The 16,571-nt window shown below is 42.4% G+C and overlaps 2 protein-coding genes across 3 annotated transcripts in view; both read left to right on the top strand.

Moving 5' to 3' along the window:
* The first annotated feature begins 541 nt into the window (after positions 1-541).
* On the top strand, positions 542-6,538 carry BLOC1S4 (biogenesis of lysosomal organelles complex 1 subunit 4). The gene is made up of 5 exons (XM_010708687.2): positions 542-809; positions 919-990; positions 1,200-1,301; positions 2,188-2,322; positions 5,574-6,538. Exons 1-5 carry the CDS (start codon positions 570-572, stop codon positions 5,667-5,669), a joined length of 645 nt encoding a protein of 214 aa, XP_010706989.2. The 5' UTR covers positions 542-569; the 3' UTR covers positions 5,670-6,538.
* Positions 6,539-6,667: 129 nt separating this feature from the next.
* Positions 6,668-16,571, top strand: part of GLIPR2 (GLI pathogenesis related 2) — a 32,825-nt gene continuing 22,921 nt past the window's right edge. The window contains exon 1 of one of the 2 annotated variants that reach the window (XM_085220645.1): positions 6,668-6,761. In XM_085220645.1, coding sequence (XP_085076771.1) covers positions 6,683-6,761 — 79 coding nt within the window. In that variant the 5' untranslated portion in view covers positions 6,668-6,682. Of the gene's footprint in view, positions 6,762-14,113; positions 14,398-16,571 lie in introns of those variants that run through there. The other variant, XM_010708675.4, reaches the window with a different exon arrangement.

The following is a 16,571-nucleotide window of genomic DNA, read 5'->3' as shown; positions in this document are numbered from 1 at the left end:
TACGGGGGCCAGGTAGCTTGCTCTGCTGTTTGTAGCAAGGCTTTCTGTGAGACTCAAGTCTTCCTTCAGGCCTTCACCTAGTTCTGTCTCCTCAGAAAAAGCTTAAGGCACCTTTCTCATGGTGTGGTGCAGCAGCTCTGCTGGGAGGAGGCTGGGTGTCTCTCCAGCTCATGGACTGTTAGAAAATACCCAAATCCTCAGCTGGTTCTGCCTGTGGAGTGGGAGGCAGTGCTGAGGTGGGAAATGCAGCTTAGTGGAGAGGAGTGGCAGAATTAACTTCGGACCTGACGCTTTGCAGTGTCACTTTCAAGACTTGCAAACATTGTTTTTCTAGTTGATGCAAATGAAGACAAAAACACCCTGCTTCTGTTGAGTCTGTTTTTGCATGCACCATCCTCCAAACGTAAGTCCTATGTGTAGATATCGATGATCTCCGCGCAGGTTAGCTCTCGGTAGCAGGAGCCGCCTGAGGGAGCGGGTGGAGCTATGAGGAGCGGGGCCGCCCCCGGCGGCCATGGGGCGGGGCGCGAGGCGGCGTCTCCGCGCATGCGCCGGCGGCCGTTCACGTGATGGAGGCGCCGCCTGACGGGCGGCCGGGCGGCGGTATGGCGGCTGCGGGGGTAGGGGCCGAGGCGGCGGGGGACTGCTCCAGCGGGGACAGCGGGAACGTCTCGCAGAGCCACAGCAACGCCTCCGGGCTGGGCGGGCAGGAGGACGAGGACGGGGACGCGCTGGACGCGTCGCTCAGCGCAACCGCCGCCGCCTATAGCGCGTACCTGCTGGTCGAGCGTAGCGCCTTCAGCGAGCAGGTGGGCGGGCGGGCGCGGTGCCCCTGCTTTGTGCTCGGCGCTCTGCGGTTCGCCTGGTGCCCGCCCTTGGAGGTTGTGCACCCTGAAAGCGTATAAATGCGTTTTGCAGGTGGAAAGCTTAGAGAAGAGCCTGGAAGAGCTGCTGACCAGAGTAGACGAGTTTGTGGGGATGCTGGACATGGTACGTGGGAGGCGCCGGTCTTTTATCCAACTTACTGCTTTTAATCTTGGCGTTGGTTTGGGTTTTTTTTCCCCCTAATATTTTTAACCCATTTGTTTTAATCCGCTCATTGGGAGCACAGTTGTAGTTTCATAAATGAAATCTAATATTTAACGCTTTGCTCTGTTCATCAATTTATGTATAATCTCATCAACTCATCCTCTTTGTAGATTCGAAGTGATTCATCCCAAGTTGTCAATGAGAGCATACCTGAAATTTACACCAAAGCTACTGAGATGAGGCAGATATACAGGAGGATCGACAAGCTGGAGGTATGTGTTTGGCATCCTCTGGCTGTGTTCCCTTTCTCAGGAGGTCCCGCCTGTGTCAGTCGTTGATAGAATGGTGTGTGCATGCATGAATGTGCGGTGAGTTCGCTGTTCTTTCGTATCCACTCCTGATTCAGTGCTTGACAATAAAAGAATGCAACTGCTGAAGAATTTCTGACATTCTAGAACAAAACACCTTCTGGTTTTTAAATGGACTGCTTGAAGCAAGGCAGCCATCCTTCTATTTTCAGAAAGCCGATAGTATTGCTTTTTTTCCTTTTTTTTTTTTTTTATATATCATCTTTCAAAGTTGCTGTCTTGAGAACTGTCCTGAGATTAAGGAAATAGGAGAACTGTCAGTGTCTGGTAAAGCTTCAACGCTTCAAGTGATTCACCTTCTTGATCCCACTTTCCATAGAAAAACATATAGGCGTCTAAATTCTAAGAAATTGCCCAAGGAGGTTGTGGATGCCCCATCCCTGGAGGCATTCAAGGCCAGGCTGGATGTGGCTCTTGGCAGCCTGGTCTGGTGGTTGGCAACCCTGCATGTAGCAGGGGGGTTGAACCTGGGTGATCATTGTGGTCCTTTTCAACCCAGGCCATTCTATGATTCAATGAAATCTACATTAGTTTCTTGAAAAGTAGTTAGGAAGTGTCAGACTAATTGTTTCATTAGATGTGACCTGTTTTTGCAGTCTGACTATCTCATAAAAGATTTGTGGCAATAAACTGGACTTGCAGATGCAAGGGAAATAGAATATAAGTGGTTTTCTACTTTTTTGTTTTATTAGTGATACTTTCTTTCACTGCTTTTTTGTAATATAAATCCTGTTTTAACATATTAGTGAAAATATTGTGCTGCTTTGTTCTTCTTCTTCTCCTCACGTAGGCTTTTGTGAAGATGATTGCAAACCATGTGGCTGGAATGGAAGAACGGGTTGTAAAGGCAGAAACAGACCTTGGGGCTTTTCCAAGCACATTCAAGAAAATCTTGCACACAATCAGCATACCATCCTTCCGTAACGTAAGTAAGCTTTAGTTCTAATGAGTCCAGCTGAGTTTCTCCGCTTACCAGTGGTTAACTAGAATAATAAATAGGAAGTTTGTTACACACGTAAATGAATTTCAACGTCAAACTCGTGTGCTTTTTTAACACATTTGCAAAGTTCTCAGGTTTATCCAAAAAAACCAACAAAATAAAAACCTCACAAGTTCTGACAAGGTTTTGAGTTATGCTCCAGCGTAAGTTTGAATATATGAAGAAGGGAACGTGAAGGGCCCAATAAGAACATGTAATAAGCAAGCCTCTATTGAAGCATCCCTGATCTCTGTGAGTATGCAAAACAGGTAGGAGGAGCCTACACAGGTGATACCATTGAAGCACTATGATGCATTAATGCAGTCACTGCCATAATGTTAGCAGAATAGGAAATAAAAACAGTACTACACAATATACTTAATATAAAGGTTCTATTTATCACACAATTTGGTAATGTTATTAGCATCTTGTCAAACTGTCTAAAAGGGATGTGTTTTTTTCTACCCTCCCTCATGACTACATGTGGTCTGTTTTTCTGCAGAAGACGTGAAGTACCCTCTGTAGAATGTTTCAAGGTGATGCCACACCAAGCCTTAAAAAACTGACACTGTGCACTACTTTTTGAAATAACCTTTGAATTTAAAAAAAAAATAATAATTTTCTGGCCCTAATAGGAACACCTTATACTTCTTGTCATCGTCTGCTGTAATGTACCGTATACCATATCTAAGTGTGTCTCTCTGCATCTTGTCAGCACCCAGTCTTTCCTTTATCCTTTCCTATGTGCATCCCATACTAGCTCAGGTGTCTATCTTATATTAGTGAAAATGGTGAAATAAAGTCGGTTTGTGGAGGGGGAGAGGAAGATGTGATTGCTAAAGTATTATTTGCTACATATTGTAAGTATGTGTGGCAGCAAAAAAAAAAAAAAAATCTAAAAAGAATATTGTCTTGATAAGACTTGGTTCAGGAGCACTATTCTTTGCTGCTAGTCATTAACTTCCAGGTCCCTCATTTTCTTTGGTGTTTAAATTCGGTGATGCTCCTTCTTTCTAAAATAAATAAGAAAATAAATGAACAACGTGCAAAACAAACAACATCACAACAGCTACTTATGGGCTAATTAAAAAGGCAAACAACAACTCTGGCAGCTGTGGATAGGAGCATTGTAACTTTAAACTTCAGCCTTGGAAAAAAATTCAACTTTTTACAGAGTCTTCAATTTTAAAGTTTGAAAGTTCTAATAAAATAGTTTTTCATGTTGCATGGGAACATTTTGTCAGCAGTTTTTCAGCAATTAATGGAGTGGAAAGTCTTCAAAACAGTCAGCAAATTGAACCTGTTACTTGGTTTGAGAATGGGTAGCAATATGATAAATGCTCAGAACTTAATGGTTGTAATTGATTAAATTAACAAAAGCTGCATGACTGTTCCACAGTGAAACTGCATATTGCGTAGTAAAATATGCACTTTCATTAATCACACTTATGAATGAATGAAAATGCATGCAGAGGTTTCTCCCCACGCCTGTTATTTAACTAACTCACGCTATATATCAGCCCTTTGGGAAGGGATGCTGTACCAATGTCATGATTTTCACTGTACTTCTTGGTACACGTTTTCCTGCAAAAAAACTGAAGTCAGGTCCCCTCACTCTCTTCCCGTGTCATTTTCATAAGCTGTGTATCTGTGATCTCACTTTCAGATTTTGCCCCAAGTTCTTCCCTCGTGAATACCAGGCAATGTAAAGTACACTACTGTAAGACTTCTAATATCACTAAGGATGTAGACACTCTCAAAAGGTAAAGATGCCTGCTAAGCAGTTGCAAAAGTAATTCTTCGTAAACGTATCCTTAGGCAACTGTGGGTACTGTGCCTGCCTGTGAATTTCTCCACCTGAATGAAATTATCCCCTTCCTGCACATACTCAAATATAGTGCATCTTCAGTCAGTGTCACGAGCTGCAGTGTTTTCTTGTAGGCCATTACACGATAGGAAATCTTTGATTTAAAAAATTGCTTTGACTTTTGGCAAAATTCTGAGGCAGAAAATTTTGGTAACTATAGATTTACCCTTAGTTTATATATTTTATTTCTGTTTTTCCTAGTGACATGAATGGCAAAACAAAATTAATTTCAGAGAAATTGGTGGCATTGTAAACTTAAAAACAAATACAATTTAAGTATCCTAAAACAACAATTTGTAACATTGATACTTCCTGTTTTGAATAGATTTTTATAAACAGGATAATGAGAACCTCTTGCATTCAGTTTGAAAAAAAAATACACAGCTTAACTGTATGCTGGAAAAAAAATCCATTCGTCTGTTTTGTGGGCGTACTCTTAAGCTTCAAGTATGCTGCTGTTAACTATTACTGACAAAGACTCTTCATCTCTTTGCTCCAGACAGGCAAAAAAGTAGCTGAAAATCTTTAAGTACAAACTGATCGAGAGCTCTGCAAAACTGTTTATCGATTCTGTCATGGGTAATGAATCAAAACATGATTTTAAGCCTTTTCTTTAAGGCTTTAATGTTGAAAATATACCCTGGCTCTGTGTTGCCATGCAGTGTTATTTACATACAGGAGGGCTGACAGAACAGTCAGTAGTGGTCCTTGCTGTTGTCTACTTGAGCTGTTTGTTATAGCTAAACAACACAGAATTATAATAATTATGTGACACAAGTGTCACTATTTAAAATGAATGTGTACACTTTTCCTGAAAAGCAGCGTTAACAACTCTTTCCCAGTGCACTACCATATTAACAGTAGTTCATAGTCTGTATAGTCTAATATATGCTTGATGAAGAAGCTCAGCAGGAGCAGCAAACCTGAAAGAAACATCTGCTAGGTTTGTTTTCATAAGAGGACTGTTTTAAGTAAATAAGGGATAATACAGGCTAGGGTTAATTAGAAGGAAGCAGCTGAGGAGAACTCAGAAGGCTGGAGCTGGAAAGGTAAAGGTTTGTGGAGCAAAAGGAAGAAGGTTACTATGACTTGACTGTTTCCCACTTGGCTTCTGCAAAGGCTGGCATGTTTTACACTTTTCAAGACTGAGTTTATTTAGGTGATAAAAGGGCAAAAATCAAAGTAACATGAAGAATAAGTGAGATCCATCTGAGCTGCAATTTAAAGTTCGCCTGAGTGAGGGAATCTTTTGTTTTGCATTTCAGTTCTGTAGGTTTTCTGAAACTTGATTTTTTTACGAAAGTAAAAAATAAACTTTATCTATTTGCAGAAATCGTCTTCCTCACGACAGCAGACCGCCTATGAGCCTCCTGTCCTCTTCAAGACTGAAGACTATTTTCCGTGTCCTAATGAAGCACCTCATTGACGATTTTGGTTTTGGAGTTGTGGTATGAATCAGCCAGAATAGAACAAGCCAAGTGAACAAAAGAAATAACAGCCTCAAAATAGCTGCATTTCTGAGTATTATTAGTGGCTTATTGCCATTCTGATTCTCATTGTCTTCCTACAGGCAGCATTTTCAGGTAATCTTTTTTTGGGTATATTATTTGAAAAGTCTTCCAAAAACACAGTGTATATTTTCAGTTTATGAGGAAGGAACTTAAAAATACTTCCATGGTAGGGTTTGGGGCTTTTTTTTTTGTCCTCTTTTTTTTTTTTTTAACAGAAATAATAGGAAACATACTTTTATACGACATCTCTTTTAACAAATCAGGGCTGCTGCAAATGTAAATAACTACCACAAAGCAGTTGTTTTTGTTTGTTTTTTTTTTTATTTAAACATACCGGGGTGAAAGAAAAGCTCTATGCATAAAATCATGGTAAGTTTTGGAACTTGGTCCCTGCAGTCGGTGTGGAGAATTGCACCACCTCAGGATGTGCAGGTGGCGAGGAGAGGACTGGGAAGATTGGTGAGGAGTCAGGGACGTGACTTGGCTTGGGCAGTGAGTCTAAGTTCATGATGTGAACATCCTGCCCCTACTGATGGTCGTCAGGTCACTGTGACCACGGTTTCTGACCGTTGCAACGTGTTATCATGTGATGTGTAACCAGGTGGGCATGATACGTATAATCTACCGTCAGAAAGAAAAGGAATGTAAGTTGAGGCAGGGCCATCTTTGGACTGAGCCTCACCTGACCAGATGCTATTCCCTTTCACACCTCTGTGCAGTGACTGGGACTGTATGTGCTGCCTGGAATGTGAGTAAATTGTCAATAAATGAGTGGCTTATGCAACACCTGATGTATTGTGTTTCACCTAACAGTATTGAACCGCACGGTTCCTATAATATCCAGCAGTTGTTAATCATTAATCTCTATATTCCTGTTGAAAACCAATTTTACTACTGCTTTATTGCCGTAAGAACTCACTGCAGATACATGAAATTCAGAGGAATAAGACACGCATCAGGGAAACAGCATCGTGTTTACTGGTTTTATGTTGCAAGCAAAGAAAAAGGTAAGCAGTTGTGGAGTGAGGGTTATATGTCAATACATACAGCTTTTCAAAAAAACAAAGCAGCAGCAGAGACCAGATTCCGAGTCTGAATATTTGAGGTGACGTTTCCTTAAAGTTTTAAAGATTGTGAAGTCAAAATCATTAGGCTCCAAAAATAGTTTTAATACAAAACTATTACTTGAAATTAAACAGAGTGAGTCTCAAACATATAATCCTGTATCACAGGCATTTAACTCTTTGAAGAGGAGCCCCCCTACTTCTGTTCCCACACCCTCCTTGCTTTTGTCAGTACCTCAGCATTAAACTGTTTAGATGTTCCACTGTAGCAACAGTTGCATTTCCAAGAAGTACTGTATGCTTGAGCTAATGCCTAAATAATGAAGTCTAATCAGTTCTTCTGAGTGAAATCTAATGAAAAGACATGCCCATGTATGTTCTGTAATGTTGTAAGGCTACAGCCAGATATATGATGAATGGTCTTGATCATTGACCATATGGTTGATCTTGACCATAGTTTAGAAAGTTTATAAAGTTAAGGAGTTCTCATAATACTAACTAGAACCACATGTTGACTCTGCTGGAGTGGGCTGATAAGTGCTACTGTGGCTGCCTCCTTGTTCCCATGGAGTCTCACCAAGCGGGAATAGCATAAGAAAAAAAAAAAACCAACAGGATTATATTTGCATAATGCAAGATACATGTTTATATATAATAAGAGCTGTATTTACATGATAGGAAGGATGGACTCAATCTTAGATCTCCTTACTTTTCCTAGCTCTTGGAGAAAAACACAAACTGTCTTAGCTAAATATGTACTTAACTGATAAGCTATATCTGAAATAGGCAGATGGGCTGATATTTGTAATTTGTTACCTTTGGACCCACACATGTTGTTCCAATTGCTAGTCTACTACAGGTGCCATAAAAACTAGGGAAATTCTAGAATGATATGGATTACTGACGTGAAAAGAGACAGGTTTGATGATTTATCCAACCAAATGATAAACTGCATTTTAAGATTAGAAGATTCGTTAGATTGCACTGATGTTACCTGAGCTGACAGCAGTTCATTACTTCTGCTGACAAGAACCTTCAGTCTTAAGTAGTTTAAGTGCAAAGAAGTGAGTAGCAAACTTAATTTGGATTCTGTCACTTAAAGGAACTGTTCCCAAAGACTTTGATCTTGAGATTTAGAGAGTGATCATGTGTGAAAACACTTCAGAATTAGAAGGATGATCCAGATAACTACATCTGAGAAGAAAACTTTACATCTGAAAATAGTGAATGCATGCAGGCTAACTTTCAAGAAAAAAAAAAATTGACACTTATAAATTTTCATATTTTTTGTGGGGGGGGGAAAAAGTGCATTCTTGAGCCAGCTACCAAGGATTTCTCATACTCCCTGACAGAAGCTCTGTAAAACAAAAATTCCTGCTGGGTTTGGCTATGGTTGAAAATAATGCTTCCATAGCTGGTGATCTCTTCAGCCGGCAGCTGAACATCAGGCATGAGAAGCCTCCAGCTGCTGGCATCCACAGGCTGATAGAAATACAGAGAGGAATGGGAAGTTGGGTGAAAGTAGGCTGTGCTGCGGCAGCCGAGCGCAGGCGATGTCAGTGCTGCAGCTGATTCAGCCTGAAGCCGGTGGGTGGTTGTACAGCCTAGGGGTGGTGGCACAGCCTCCAGCCCAGCTGGAAGGTATGAGGCGTTTTCTTCTTACTTGAGGATATCTACTCACAAACTTACTGCTAGTAATTATTATGATTTTGCAATAAAAAACTGTAAGTACTATTCAAATGAAGCATTATCACCAATATATTAAAATGAGTAAATAACAAGCGTAGTAGAAGAAAAGGAAGGAGGGTACTGCTTATGGAGCAGCATTGTCCCATTTCACAAAAGAGAAGGAAAGAAAGAAGTTTCCACTGATTTATTATTTGCTCTTCAGGAGGTGGAGGTTTCTTGGGAATAGCTGGATGCCTACAGTATTTAAAAATAAATTTATTGCCATCTGTTTCTTAGAGGTGAAACTGTCAGGATTTTCTTTGCAAGCAAGAGGTCTGGAAAGCAAACTTTTCAAAGAAAAAAAAAGCAGAAGCTGGAATCCCTGCAACACTACAACTGTAAATCAGCTTGCAGGAGCAGTAACAGGCATCTGAAATCCTCTGAATGTGAGTCAATATGAAAGAGAGGGAGCGATAGATGGAGGGAAAGTACAGCTCGTGTTGGGTTTTTCTTCTGGAGTCATTAGCTTGGCTTTTCCTGGTCTTAGTTGTGTTGCTGTAGTCTAGGGAAGGAGAGCACAGGAATGCCTTGGGAAAATGGGCTGTAATGAGGGAGCAGTGCAGCTGCGAACTCAGTAGAGCTCTTTTGAATGAATGGGGCGACATTAGGAGAAGGAGACGCAGTCGGCAGCAGACAGAGGCTGGGGGAAGTAGGACTAGATGGTGGTCCAGTTTGGCACTCCTTTCATGGAACCTTTGCTGGGCATTAAATGGATTGGGTTTGGATCAGATTTAGACAGAAAGCCACTCCAGAGCTTTATCCAGCCTGCAACAACTGCTGTTGGGTGTTTCTTCCGTGTACCGGCCTCAAGCCAGGCTTAGTTCAAGGTGAAACTCACTGAAGCATGTAGCATGAGCGTCAGGTTTCTCACTGCAAATCCGGCTCTGCTGTGCTTAACTACTTGCTGGTGCAGCCCTAGTCCCACGTGGGTGATGGGCACTGCTGTGGAGAAGGACTGAACCGAAGCTGCATGGCGAGTGAAGATTTGGTAGTGCTGGAACATTTGAGGAACTTACATTTGAGGAACTGAATGAATGATTAATAAGGAAATGAAATTCCTGCAGGGAAACTGAAGAGGCCGATGTAAAGGAAAGCTGCTGGGGAGGAGGAGGTGGAGGAGTGACAGGAAGGAACAGATGCAAGACCTTCAGTGTGAGCTCAAACGTCAATGTATGGTGGAAGCAGGGGCAGCTGACAAGGGAGTTGTATGGGATACTGCTTGATCTTGCAGGGATAGGCTGATAAGGGACTGGAGCATTTCAGGAGGAGACGGTGAGGCAGCTGAAGCTGTTCAGATGGGAGAAGAGAAGAATCGGAATCAGAGGGATCTTACGGTGTATAAATACCTTAAAAGAAGTGAGTAAAGGAGATGGAGCAAAACACTCTTCAGCAATGTCTGCTGGTAGGACAAGAAGCAGTGAGCACAAAAAAGTATATATCTGAACATCAGAAAATACTTTTTTTTCATTGAGAATGATCAAATACTGACAAAGCGGTTGTGGAGTCTCCTGTCTGTGGAGGCAACGAATCACAGCTTGGCTGAAGTTGGCAAATCCATCAGGTCTCAACCCTGCTCCAGGAGGGTCAGCCAGAGCAGGGTGCCCAGGCCCATGGCCAGGCAGCATCTGAAGGTCTCCATGGAGGACACTCCAAGCCTCTGAGCAGCCTGTGCCAGTGCTTGCTCACCCTCACAGGGAAAATGTGCTTTCTGCCATGGTCCTGAGCAATCTGCTCCAGCTCCCCCTGCTTGAAGGTGATAACTTTTGGTAATAGTACTAGTTTTCAACTACTTGCAGCTCAGGGATTTCCTAAACCAAGTGTGATTTCTGTGTATTCAGTAATTTTCAGTGACTTTCTTATCCATGTTTGTTTCCTAAGACCTTTGTAGGCTTTTGGCGTCTGTGGTTGAAGTCCTACCCAAAGCACCTTATATGTTGCATCCCATATAGATCTATATCTACTTCTTTCAATATCCTCCTACCCTGTAGCGGAGGACACAGTCAACAGTCAGCGCCCATCTACGTTCTTGATCTCATAGATGTCTAACTTCTCTTTTCATTATCTCTTCCCTTAGCTGAAGAAATCTAATTTGGTGGCGTTGTGTATGGAGCTTTCATGCCCTTTGCTGCCCTTCTCTGATCTTTTTCACTTCTGCTCTATCCTTTTAGCGATGAGGAAATACTGTATGTGCTTTCTCATCTGCTTCTGAGCATTTAAACTGAGATTTTCAGGACCCATCATAATTGTGTGATCTCATTCACGAGTAACTAGCTATATTTGCTAAGGGAGGCCAGCAGCTGGCCTAGCCATCTGATTCCTATGTGTATTTGTGCTCACCTGGGATGTCACTGGACTTTCCTCATCACAGACACGGAGCAGTTGTCCTAAAAATTTGTTCAGTTTAATGCAGCTCAAAGCACAGTGATGAAGCAGAAAGCCCATAAAGCATCCTTCAGTCACTATGACCTCAGCCTTGGAGAAGAGAGTTATAACACTTTGTAGCACTGACAAGAAACCCTCTTCCTTCTGAATGTCCTTAGAACTTCTTTGTGCCAAAAACTCTTCCAGGGTACCATCTCCACCCCCTTTTCACTTTAACCCCTCTGTATCTCCCTCCCCAAGGATGGGCTCCGCCCTTAGAGAGCAGCAGGGCTCTACATCTTTCTGCATGGCAGTTTACAGTGGAAGGACCCTCAGCATCCCCTGAGATAGGAAGTGACTGTTCTCACAGAGGTTGTGCCGTGTCAATCTTTTTCTCCTTCTTGGAGCCACTTGAAAACACCTACGGGTGAGTGTTCTCCTCAGGCTGAAGTGGTGATGGTGGTGGTGGTTTTTATTTCCTGAAGTTAGAGCAATTTGTAATTCTATAATTCTCTGAGGCTGAAGTGGGCATTTCACTGCCTTGATCTGATGGGATTTGTACTTGTGCTGGGGAGGGTGCCGGGCCTCTAAAGAAAGCAGCAGTGCCTGTGCTGCACTCCCTTATGCACAACAGTATTTCCACATTTTGTCTCCAAGTTTCCCTAGTAGTAGCTTTTATTTAGTCCTCGTCTTTATTTCCAAATGCTTGATTGTATTCTTAGTTACAGACTTCCTCCAAATTGCTATCTGATAAGGTCAGCAATACTTTTTAGTCTGGAAATTTCACCAGTTCACATTAAAATGCTAAAAAAGTTCCACTCCCCACTTCCTTTTTTTTTTTTTTTTTCCCTCTTGTATCTGAACTTACACTGCTTTCTAGTCTCTAATGAGTCATTGCACTTAATCTGTACTCATCCTTTTCACATTTCACCTCCAGGCTGCGATTTTGATTTCTGTGTTTTGTGATCAGAAAAAGCATAAGTTTTTCCTCTAGGTAATCCTGGATTGTTCCAGATTGGAGACACCCTCTTTTCCAAGATACGAAAATCTGAAAGAGTGGATACCAGGAAAAGGTTCTTTGCCAGCAACTTGGCTGGGCACCATAACACGCTCCACAAGGAAGTGGTTATGGCATGAGTCCTGCTGGAATTCACAAAGTGTGTGGACAACGCTTTCAGATGTAAGGCCTGCTTTTTGGATAGTGCCATACAGAGCCAGAAGTTTGGACTCGACGGTCCTTATGGGTATGATGATCCTCAGGATATTCTGTGATTCTATGAGAATCACATGCAGGTATCTCTGCCAACTTTGAAGATCTTTATGCAGCTGTGTTAACAACAGTCAAGGTCATAAGGGGGTGTTGCTTCTACTAGCTGAATATTATGAAGATCTAAAACACAAGTGGAATAAAATATAACAATCAACTATGAGGAAATGAAAATTTTAAATACCAGCAATGCCCAGCTATGCAAAATTGAATTTTATTCTACTGTTTGTCAAAGTTGTAGAGTGGTACAGGATATTAGTGAGTGTTGATGTAAATTCTAGAGATAGAACTACCCAGCATTTCAGATGTAGCAGAGCTTTTCAAGAAGCTAGGTTTCATGTGGGCCCAGAGTTTGCTAACTACTACAAATAAAACAGCTGCTATCACCTCATTAACAAAGAACACTGTTAGTACCTCATCCAGCTCTCCACCCTGCGTAGCCAGTGACTGCCAGCTCTCATGGTGGAGGAAGTGAACGAGTTTCTTATCTTCACCTTCTCTGACCTCTTCATCCTGCCCAGGCTTGCTAGCAGCTATGGGAAGTGTCATGCAGTTGTGAGGCTGTTTGATCTCACACCCTATGGTTTCCTCTCCACCTGGTGATCACTTACCCTGCTCTTCTTCTTAGTGATCCGATCAGCTATCAGATAACGGTATGAACTCAGCATGTGTTGCACTGCTGCCAGTGAAGCAATCTCAAGAGTAGTATGTTGGTGAAGGGATGTTGTCCTCCTTACCTGCTCCTGCTACTTGTATTTTTTTAGAAGTAAATCAGCAGAAGTAAAAAAAAAAATTCTTTTTTTCTTGTCATGGAACTCAGCCTCCAGAGATTGGCTGTGGATAGTTAAAACTTGCCCTTCTCATTCCCTGTCCCCTGCTTTGGTGAACAGCCTGGAAGAGCACAAGATGCCTGGATTCCTAATAGGAGTCTTGTTCCTTTTAAGACGAGAGGCAATGGCCTCAAGTTGTGCCAGAAGAGATTCAGGTTGGATATTAGGAAAACTTTCTTCTCATAAAGAGCAGTGAGGCAGTGGCATGGGCTGCCCAGGGAGGTGGTGGAGTCACCATCCCTGGAGGTGTTCGGGAACCGTGTGGATGTAGCACTGAGGGATGTGGTCAGTGGGCGTGGGGGGGTGGGGTAATGGTTGAACCAGATGGTCTGAATGATTCTGTTCTACAATTCTAATGCCTCCTGGCATGTTAGTAGATGAGGGAGCTTCAGTGGTTGCTGCATATGCATCCCATGAGTAGAGCTGTACATGTGCCAAGGGAGAGGCTGAGCCAGTGGACTTGGCACAAAACCACGTACAACCTTTGGTCCTTGAAGAGTATTATAAAAAAGAATGGGAATTATTAAACCCAGATGATTTTTTGTGATGAAGAAAAGAAGGAAGTAGGAGGTAACTGAGTAATTTGGAGATCTCTGAAGTTAAAAACTTGAAATTGTCGTGTCCACGCCTAGCAGCTGAAGTACCAGTTAATTTTTGTCACGTTAGTGTAGGATATTCGGGTATAACATGAAGGCAGCCTAATCAGCCTTCGCAGATTGAAGTAAGGTATACGCACACAAAACTCTTCACAGAAATAAACCATCAGCGCAGATCCCGTTTAACCTGAAGAATCCTATGCTGCATGTTACTAATACCTTCTGCAGGTCATTTTAACTATGGAGAAAGTCTTTTTGGACTCACGAAACGCAGTTCAACTATCTTATCACTTGTCTGTTTTAACTGTCCATACAGCAATTCAGTAAAACTTTAACGTGTACGTAGCTGTATGAATTAACCCCATGGGTTATCCCTGCTGTGGCAGCATAGCTATTTGTCAGCACAATTTTTTTCACAGCATACTCTTATCAGGAAATAGTTGCAATTACGGAACGAAATTGGTATGTAAAAACACGCGGTGGTTTTGAGCTGCTTGGTTACTGTGGAGGCTACATAGCTCTTGACCCCAAACAGAATCTTTTCAAGAAAAAAAAGCAGTGCCCCTATTCCTTATAAGGCATGGGCAGGCTTCCCTGAGCACTAGAAAGGGGCGGTAACGGGTTATTTCAGCCGAGTTTCTCCAGCAGCCGTCGCGGCAGAGTGAAGAAGTTGCACTGAAATTACAAAGCCCTTCGTCTGAGCAGAGGAATTCAGGCAAGAGAGCGGGAATCAGGTGAAACTGAAAAAAAAAATAAAAAAAAATAAAAAAATCACGACGTGATCATGGGAAAATCAGGTGAGCAAATGCGTTTGTGCAGTTGGCTGTATATCCTTGCAATGGCACCACTCGGTTTTGTGTTCCAAAGCCTCAGTGGCTTTGCTATGAGCAGGCTGCTTTCATTTGCGCATGTTGTTGGCTGGGAGGAGCATTCTCTCAGACACAGTGAAAATGAGTCTGTTTGATTTGAAAAGCCAGGAAAAAAAAAAAAAAAAGAATCCCCCCCAAACCTGGTCTGTGTAGAGGTACTTGTATTTTCCTGTATGGTTTTCATTTTGTAGCTGGTAACGAATGCGTTCTGCTGCATGAAAGAGTTTTATGGCATTCAGAGAAAGGATTGTTTTAAATCTAGTAGCTTTAAAGTTACACTGTGCATAACTGTCTGGCAAAGCTTCTTTACATTGCAAATCATCAACAAACTGCTTGGAGAGGGAAGATTTTTTATTGCCCTAGCTTTTAGAAGGATTTAGATTCAAAATCTGGTTACAGTTGCAGTTTAACCAAGTGCTGTCTGACTAAGCTCATAAGTTTTTCCCCAGCTGTGCAGATTTTTGTCAAGCCTCTTGTTCCTGCCGGCTGCGGGCTGCCTTGTTGTGCTCTGTTCGTTGCCTGTGTGCTTGGGTTTGATGTTCTGAGTAGAAGAAAACCCCACTGAGGCTGCCTGGAAGTTGGAGACTTTAAAAAGAGAGATCGCCATGGGATCGGTCCATCTTTGACCCATCTCTGAGCCACAAGGAATTTCCTGCAGACAGATATGTGTCTGGGGTCTGAAAATCCACGCTCATCTTTTGAAACTGCAATGAAACCAAATAGCTTGTTCTTGTGGTTGGGATGTTATTTCTGTAACTAATCAGGGCTTGGTAGCATATAATCTGTCAGTCCTATCCATCAATAGCACATATAGGATGTGCTCAGTGCAATCTGGTCCTTTGTTCACTTAAAAACATGAAGAAACTCATGGCTAACACTTGAATGGGCCTCAGCATGCAAATGTGCTCCCTTTTTTTTTTTTTTTTTTTTTTTTTTTTTAAATCAGCATCCCAGTTGAGGTCTGAGGATCTGAGCCCTCTGAGAACGCGGTTAAGGGCTTGCTCTGACTCCATGGTATGTGGCAGCAGGCCGATACCCAGCCCAGGCTTAGCACCATCTAGCTGCCAGTGCGTGGACTTGTCCCATTTCCTGGAAGCTGTGTGCTTTCAGATAGGTTAGGATTTAGTAAGTGATCTGACAACGACTTAAATAACTGTAATTGCTAGGAAGTAGCCAGTTCAGCAGTTCCTTGCTTCAGCATAAGAAGTATGAGTGCCAGATGAGCCTTGCATCTGTGTGTTACATTGGCATAGCTAACTGGGCAAAAGCAGCAGAGGTTTCACTCTGCCACTCCCAACCCCAAACTGATATAAATCTCTTGTTTTAATACATGCACAATCTCTGTTTGCAGATTGCTGATGCAGTCATAAGGCAATTACTGTCTTTAGCTGTTATTTCCTGCACATTTGTTAGAGCACATCGGTTCTTTGTTCCAAAATTAGGAGCAGGGGCAGACCCAAAATTCCTTTCACTAAGGTTTGAGTATTGTTAGCTCCACTGAGAAGTTATACAAATAGAGCTTCTAAGTACACGTTTATAATTTTTTGTAACCTGTATCATACTTTTCAAGTTAATAGTGAACTAGGCCCTGGTTGCTGCTTTTGTGCTGTTTGAGCTATTTAAGCTGTACATTAAGCTGAGATCCTGTCCTAACAATCAATTCATTGACTAAATCCCATCTGCCCTTTCCACCAAACTGAAATCTCTAAATTCCTTTCTGAGATTGATGTTTGCCTTTGCATGGGTGAGAGTAGCTATTCTGAAGAGCACAGCTCTGCGTTTTGTGTGAGATTTCCCGCTCTTGAGGACACAGCAGGCACAGGAGATGCGCAGATTTGTCTTTCCTGGGACATGTAGCAGAAATGTAGGGATCTGCCCGACCTCTCCGTGACATCCAGTGCTCCTTTCCTGGATCAGAAGAATGAAGAGATTGCCTGAAGGCGTACATGTAGGCTTGTTTAGCTTGGAAAAAAGGAGGCTCCAAGGAGACCTCATTGTGGCCTTTCAATACTTGAAGGGAGCGTATAAACAGGATGGGGAATGGCTGTTTACGACAGTGATAGGACAAGGGGGAATGGTTTTAAACTGAAACAGGGGAGGTT

The sequence above is a fragment of the Meleagris gallopavo genome, chromosome 3 (genome assembly GCF_905368555.1).
Source record: "Meleagris gallopavo chromosome 3, MGAL_WU_HG_1.1, whole genome shotgun sequence".
Lineage (NCBI taxonomy): Eukaryota > Metazoa > Chordata > Aves > Galliformes > Phasianidae > Meleagris > Meleagris gallopavo.
The sequence above is the reverse complement of the archived record's forward strand: the minus strand, read 5'-3'. Positions and strand labels throughout refer to the sequence as shown.